Source organism: Salvia miltiorrhiza, chromosome 2 (genome assembly GCF_028751815.1).
Source record: "Salvia miltiorrhiza cultivar Shanhuang (shh) chromosome 2, IMPLAD_Smil_shh, whole genome shotgun sequence".
Classification (NCBI taxonomy): Eukaryota; Viridiplantae; Streptophyta; class Magnoliopsida; order Lamiales; family Lamiaceae; genus Salvia; species Salvia miltiorrhiza.
Window position 1 is genome coordinate 52888281 of NC_080388.1, and position 7605 is coordinate 52895885.

Sequence of the window (7605 nt, forward strand, 5' to 3'; positions counted from 1 at the left end):
ACATTTTCTCCCTCCCCAAAAATGGTGCCTACCTCTCCAAACGGCCACACCACCCCACTCCTCCCAAAGGAGGCGGAGCCACCACATTCCGCCCCTGTATTCCGGCGGACAAGGCGGCGGACGCCCTCGTTCTCCTCGTCATCGCCTTCGAGCTCCTTCGACTCATCCTTTCGATCATCTTCATTCTCATTCAACGATGAATTCCCTCCATTTAGCCCAATTAGCACTCCTCTCATCAAATTCAAAGGTGTCCCATTTTCTTGGGAGCAAATTCCCGGAATCCCTAAACAACATTGCTCAAAGAAGGACTCCTCCGGCCACCTCCTCCCTCTCCCGCCGGCCGGGGCCACCACTGCCTCCGCCGCCAAGAAGCAAGAGGAAATTTCTCCCAAGAAAAGCAATAGGTTCCAAAGGGACGATCCATTCTTTGCAGCCCTTGTTGAATGCTCCAAAGACGGCGGCGACGGCGGCAGCGACGACGATCATTGCTTGAATTCCGGCAACATTGAGAAGGGCAGCTCCAAAATCACAAGATCTTTGAGTGATCGTTTTGGATTGATAAACATGTACACTTCTTGCAAGAGAACATGTGCCGTTTCCGAATCAATCGTCAATCTTCCAAGACAAACCTCCCATTACCTTCTCGATCGTCGATCCAGGTAATTAAGTAGGTCTCCTCATCCAATGCGATCAATAGATTAAGTTAAGTTAAATTCTTATCACTTTGGTCTTGCTACAAAATTAATCTCTCTTTAATTAAATGATCGAAATATTTTCTTGTATGCTTGATTTTGGACACGTCCCATCTGTCCGAAGTCATATGATGTAGTAAAAAAAATAGTAATTTATTGATCGTTTTGAACCTTGTTACTAGAAACAAGAGCATGTTACTAATTTTTAATATTTTATGTAATTTTGTACAAGTGCTGCAAAATTTGTCTCGTTTGTAAACGTTATGCAAAGTTGCAATTTTATTGGGAATTATGGATGGCATCCTTTCTGGAATGCATGTGAGTGATAATTTGGAAATGCAAGTTACAAAACCCCATGTGAAAACTGGACCACACATGTCCATTATTACTTACTACATTAATTAGTATTTAATATATAAGATAGCAATTATGCAACTCTTTTTATAAGGGCTATTGTATAGCAATTAGGTAAGTTTTGTACATAATAATTGTTGGAAATTAATGTTTGTTTTGTGGAAGTCAAGGTTATCGTAGCCTATTCTCTTTTACCCAAGCTTCTAGGTTTTGACTTTTCTTGGTAACCAAAAAGAGGTTTTGTAATTTGTGAGTATGGGAAAATTTGTCTATCGTAACCCCACACATGATATTGAATTATGAGGTTAGTGGGATTAAATTGTAGTACAAACTGACTAAATAAAACTAACAAGTTGTGATTAATTAAGTAATGTATTTAGAAAAATTAAAAATATAGATATAATTATATATGGTTAGGTCGGATGACTTGGAACTAGTGTGATTGATGTTGCATGCATTAATGAATGAGATTTTTGCAAATGCATCCTATTCTTATGTACTAACTAATTTTGATGTTTAATTCTCGTTGATAACTGACTTAATTTAGAAATTTTATAAAACTTGAACATAGATAAAGTATTTTAACATATGAATTATATATAGTGTACAATTTTTAGCAGCATCTTTAAATATGTAAGAACATCTTTAATTGTTCACTCTATATTTTTAGCAGCATAGACTAAAATGCAGAGTAATTTCATATTGCTTTTCAAAAGTCAACTTTATATTTTTCACTCTACAATGAATTTTTTTTTTAAATTTTCTATTATTATTAACTAATATTTTTATATAATTGTTAAATATTACTCTCTATGTCCCGGTCAAAGTGGTGCACTTCTTTTGGGCACGAGATTTAAAGAGAATAAGATTGTAGTGTAAATGTGTTTGGGGCCACATTGTTTGTAGTGTAAAATTATTACCAAAAAAGGAAATGCACCACTTACGGTGGAACAGCCCAAAAAAGAATACGCACCACTTTCGGTGGGACGGAGGGAGTATATATTTAGTTAAATTTATATCTATGCTAAATCTGTTTTATTTATGTTGTTGCATTTCTTCTTTTATAAAATGTCTTTTATATAAAAGTGATTTTGTATTATATGTTATTGTCAAGGATCAGTATGGAGTATTTATTTGGGGTTTTGACAAATAAAATCACGAACTATTTCGAGTTTGCAATTTTAACGCGATTTTTGAAGTGTGGCGGATTAAATCACCACCTTTTTAATTTTTGCAATTACGTCCCCTTATTTTTTTTCGGTCGTCAGAGTGTTGAATTGAAGCTTATGTAGATTAGTAAAGACGACACTATTTTTGTGAGGCTTAAACGACGCCGTTTCTCATAATTTCAATTGAATCTTTCTCCAAATTATAAAGAGATTGTATCCTATGTTTGCACTATGATTTTCAATATTCATCAATTTTATAGAAAACAATGTCGTAACATAAATATTACATGGCAAACTAATCCACGTAAACTCCAATTCAACAATTCGGCGATCGAAAAAAATTGGGGGGTGAAATTGCAAAAATTGAAAAGATGGTGATTTAATTTGTCACACTTCAAAAGTCACGTTAAAATTGTAAATTTGAAATAGTTCGTGATTTTATTTGCCAAAACCCCTATTTATTTAAATTAAGTTCAATAGAGTAATCTTTTTCTATGCAATAATTCGCGCTAATCAATTTAAGTTGTCCATTTAGATTGTAGTTCACTGAAATAATAATGATAAACAAAATGGAAGGGAAAAATGAATTTTCAAAACACGGGATTCTTAGAAATAAATTCTACAAACAAAACAAGAAAGTGGTTTTGGCAAATAAAACAAAATAAAGAATAGTTCGTTTTGATAAAAAGAAAACAAGAAAAGGGTTTTAGCAGATAAAATCATGAACTATTTCGAAATTGCAATTTTAACGTGATTTTTGAAGTGTGGCGAATTAATTCACCACCTTTTCAATTTTTGTAATTTCATCCCCCCAAATTTCTTTCGGTAGCTGGAATATTGAGTTAGAGCCTACATGGATTAATAAAAACGACGTCATATTTGTGAGGTCTAAACAATGTTGTTTCGTACAATTTCAATTAAAAATTTCTTCAGATTACAAAGGGAATGTATCATGTATCGCACTCTAATTTCCAATATTCAACAATTTTATTGCAAACGACGTCGTAACATGAATATTATGTTGCAAACTAATCCACGTAAGTTTCAATTCAACAATTTTTTTTTTATCAGAAAAATGTAAAAGTATTACCAAAGAACATTGGCACCAGAAGTACCAAATGCCCAAACAGAAAGTACATCCCAAGGAGGTGAGAATTCACCCTCCCGAAGAAAACACAAGAATAAGAAATTTGAAGCCAAAAAAACAGCAGCTTAACAGTTCCCCCAATTCATCAAAATTGAACCCTGCTCCTAATTAATCAAATTTACGTCCCAGAACCATCTTCGAAAATCTGTGCTATGAATCTCCAAGTTATAGACCTCTTTCCATCCCCAAACTCTTGACTTAATTTCTGCCACCATCTTCTCTACTTTCCATTCACCTTGGTTGAATTTACATTCACTTCTTCCTTTCCACAAGCACCAAACAGCACACAACCAAATGCCAGAGAGAAAAGCACAATCTTTTTTCCTTCCCATGTTTGTAAACGCAAGAAGGTGTTCTTTTGCTTTAGAGTGAAGAGCAGTCGAAAAACCAATCCAAGATAGGAGAGCGTACCAGACTTCAACTGATCCACTACAGGAGAAAAGAAGGTGTTCCGAAGTTTCCATTTCATCCTTGCACACGAGGCATACCGCATCCGAAATTTGGTTAATGATTTGTCTTCGAAGAAGGTTATCACAGGTCGGCAATCTCCCTTTAATGATTCTCCAGCCTGTGGTTTTAATTTTGAAAGGTACTGGTGCTTTCCAGATTGTATTGAACTCATCCATTGCTGCACTTTGGTTCCTGCTTGCGTCTGCCCCGTGACTCAAGCTTTTATATGCCGATTTTACCGAGAAAACTCCTGATGCCTCGACCTTCCAACTCCAGCCATCTTTTGCTCCTGCAGTAAAATCAGTATTTTGTAACACAGAAAGAAGATTATGGAAAAGATCCACTTCTCTTCCCCGCAAATCTCGCACCCACCCTAGCTTCCACTCCCAAACTCCCTCTTTCCATCCTCCCATGTTCTTGATTAGCCCTTCTTGTTTGTCACTTAGTCTAAAAAGTCTTGGAAACCTGTCTTTAAGACTGCTCCCCCCCACCCCAACAATGATGCCAAAACAAAAATCTATCCCCCTCCCCAATTTTGATAGTAATATTTTCTCTAAGCCATCCCCCATTTCTCCTCGACTCAAGCCCACGACTCTCTTCCACCATCCCGAAAATGCTTGTCTTTTCCTTTCAATTCAACAATTTAACGACTGAAAATAATTGGATGAGCGGAATGGATTGAAAAAATGATGATTTAATTCGTCAAGTTAAAATTGTAATTTTAAATAAAATAATTCATGATTTTATTTATCAAAATTTCAGCAAGAAAACAAAAATTAGAAAGTAAATTTTTTTAAAAAAAGAACCTACTGTGATGAAGAGTACCCCGCAGCAACTAAAAAGGTGTCGTTCATCTCTGTAAATTATAGAGTTAAGTATAGTGTCATTTAAAAGGTTGATTAGTTCACGACAAACTAGTGTAAAGCAACAATTTACAGTGTTAACAGTTGCTCTAACTCATATACTTTTGTCGTAATCTTTCGCATTCATAACTAATAGAATAAATGGAATATGCGTTTGTGTATATGGTTGACAAGATAATTGAGTTACTTTTCTAATTTATTTGACTGATCATAAATTAGACTTAGAGTGCGTTTACTTTAATGGATAAATTTATTATGAAAAAATAATAGATAAAAAATTTTATGCCTTTAAATATCTTATTTCTTTTTTCACATTTTATACAAATAAAAATTCACCATTCCTCTTTCTTTGTTTTCACTTCAATGCTTTAATGAGGGATAATACTATCCCTCCATTTTTGATAATCAAATAAGAAATTTTATATTCGAATATAAATAAATATATATATATATATATATATATATATATATATATATATATATATATAGGGGCGCGCTCCAGTGAGACCCCCCATTTTTCGTGTAACATGAGTACAATGAATAAAACATATAATACTAATGAACAAAACGTATATCTAATGAACAAGATGTATATACTGATGAAAAATAAAATTTTAAAAATTCGTAATGAATAAGACATATAAACTGATGAAAAGGGCCGTATATACTGATGAACAATGCAGTATATAATGATGAATAACAAAATTTAAAATATTCTGCTCTCTCCAGGATTCGAACCCTGCGGAAAAAAATCACCCTCCAGATACAATATCAGTCATAGGATTGATAAAATAAACGCACCAGATCGCGCCCTAGATCTCACTAAAATTAGGGGGTCTCATTGGAGCGGCCCCCTATATATATATATTATATATATATATATATATAGGGGAAGGCTAAAATAAGAACGCTTCTTAAAATATAAATTAGGAACCATTTTCAGCCCTTAGATCATCAAGATCTACGGTTGATTCATCACCTTGTTGGATAAATTCATGGTCCTGAGTTCGAATCCCAAAGGTAGCAAAAAATTATTTTTCGCAATTCATGCCTTTATACAGTTTATTCATGCGTGTTATACATAAAATTCATGCATTTTTGCTGGTTCGTAATTCTTAAAATAAGGATGGTTTATTGAATAACCGCCCTATATATATATATATATATATATATATATATATATATATATATATATATATAGGGAGAGGTTCAGGAAGGAACCATAAATAAAAAAAGAACGGAGAACCATTTTCAGTCATTCGATCATCAAGATCTACGGTGGATGCATCATCTTGTTGGATGAATGCAGATCCTGGGTTCGAATCCTGAAGGGAGCAATTTTTTTTATTTTTTTGAGTGCATTAATTTTAACAGCGAATGCATTAATTTTTACAGTGAATGCATTAGATTTGATGGTTCTCCCGTTCTCACAAATAATGTAGTTCTCTCTAGAACCACACCCTATATATATATATATATATATATATATATATATATATATATATATATAAAAATAAAAAAAATTGCTCCCTTCAGGATTCGAACCCAGGATCTGCATTCATCCAACAAGATGATGCATCCACCGTAGATCTTGATGATCGAATGGCTGAAAATGGTTCTCCGTTCTTTTTTTATTTATGGTTCTTTCCTGAAACTCTCCCTATATAATATATATATATATATATATTCGATTATTTTCACTTCAATGCTTTAATGACCCTCCATTTTTGATAATCAAATAAGAAATTTTAATGAGGGAGTATTATTCAATTAGTTATCAAATACAATTTCAAAATGATATGTGATTCGGTATTTACAAATATTCGATTATTGTAAGGTTGCTATTCGTGAAACATGAGAATAATAAACAAGGCAATATATAGTGTTGAAAAAGACTGTATATAGTGTTGAATAACGATATTCAAAATTGGTTAAATTTTGCTCCCTCCACGATTTGGACCCATGTAAAATTTCACTCCTCCAGGTAAAATGTGTGGTCTAGATTTGGTACTACATATTACCTATCCAGGTAAAATGTGTTGGGTTTCGGTAGCACCATGTCCTTAGGTAGTATGTAATACCAAATCTAGACCACACATCTTATACACGTGGCAGAGAACTTCAAAAATCTTCAAAGGCAAAATCCGCATAGGGGTAAAATTAGAATAAAAATCACGGATATTAAAAATAAAAATCTTTTTTTAAGCTCACATATTTTTTATGCCTAAGTTTTTGCACACAAAACTACATTTTATTTTGCAACCAATTAGATACTATATTTCTTATCGCTGACCCCTTCCCCTCCCACCCATCCCCTATCATTTTTTTTATATTTTTTGCATACAAAAATTCTAAACATAAATATGCATAACATTTCACACAAAAATGCATGAATTTTATGCATGGTTCAGATGGCGGAGGGGTTTAGCGGTGAGAGGTACCGATTGGTCGCATAATAAATGCCTTTTTGTGTACAATGTTATGCATTGTTGTGTGCAAACTTATGCATCAAACCCATGTCAGCTTAAAAAAATGAATGAAACGGGTGGGCGGGTGGATAGTGGGTGGCGGGGTTTAGAGGCAAGAAATATATGATCAGTTGCAAAATGCAATGCATTTATGTGCAAACTTATGCAGTAAAAATATGTCAGCTTAAAAAAATTAAAAAAAGGACGTGGGGGTTGGGAGAGGGGGGTGTCAGCGGCAAGAAATATCTGATTAGTTGCAAAGTGCAATGCATTTTTGTGTGAATAGTTATGAATTTTTGTGTGCAAACTTATGCATCAAAAACATGCCAGTTTAAAAAAAATGATCTTGTTCTAATATTCAAAAATTTTATTTCGATTTTACCCCTGCGCGAATTTTGCTTTGAAAATCCTCTACCGCATGTCACGATCTTGGTGTACCACATGGACAAAATGTATGGTCCA

At 33.8% G+C, this 7605-nt stretch overlaps 1 protein-coding gene across 1 annotated transcript; it reads left to right on the forward strand.

Annotated features, from left to right (window-relative positions):
* The first annotated feature begins 21 nt into the window (after positions 1–21).
* LOC131009732 (uncharacterized) lies at positions 22–663 on the forward strand. The gene has a single exon (XM_057937140.1). It carries the CDS (start codon positions 22–24, stop codon positions 661–663), a length of 642 nt encoding a protein of 213 aa, XP_057793123.1.
* Positions 664–7605: the final 6942 nt, after the last annotated feature.

Bases quoted from the DNA above. Each gene is read 5' to 3' on its own strand.
- LOC131009732 (XM_057937140.1), top strand. From the start codon at position 22: ATGGTGCCTACCTCTCCAAACGGCCACACCACCCCACTCCTCCCAAAG.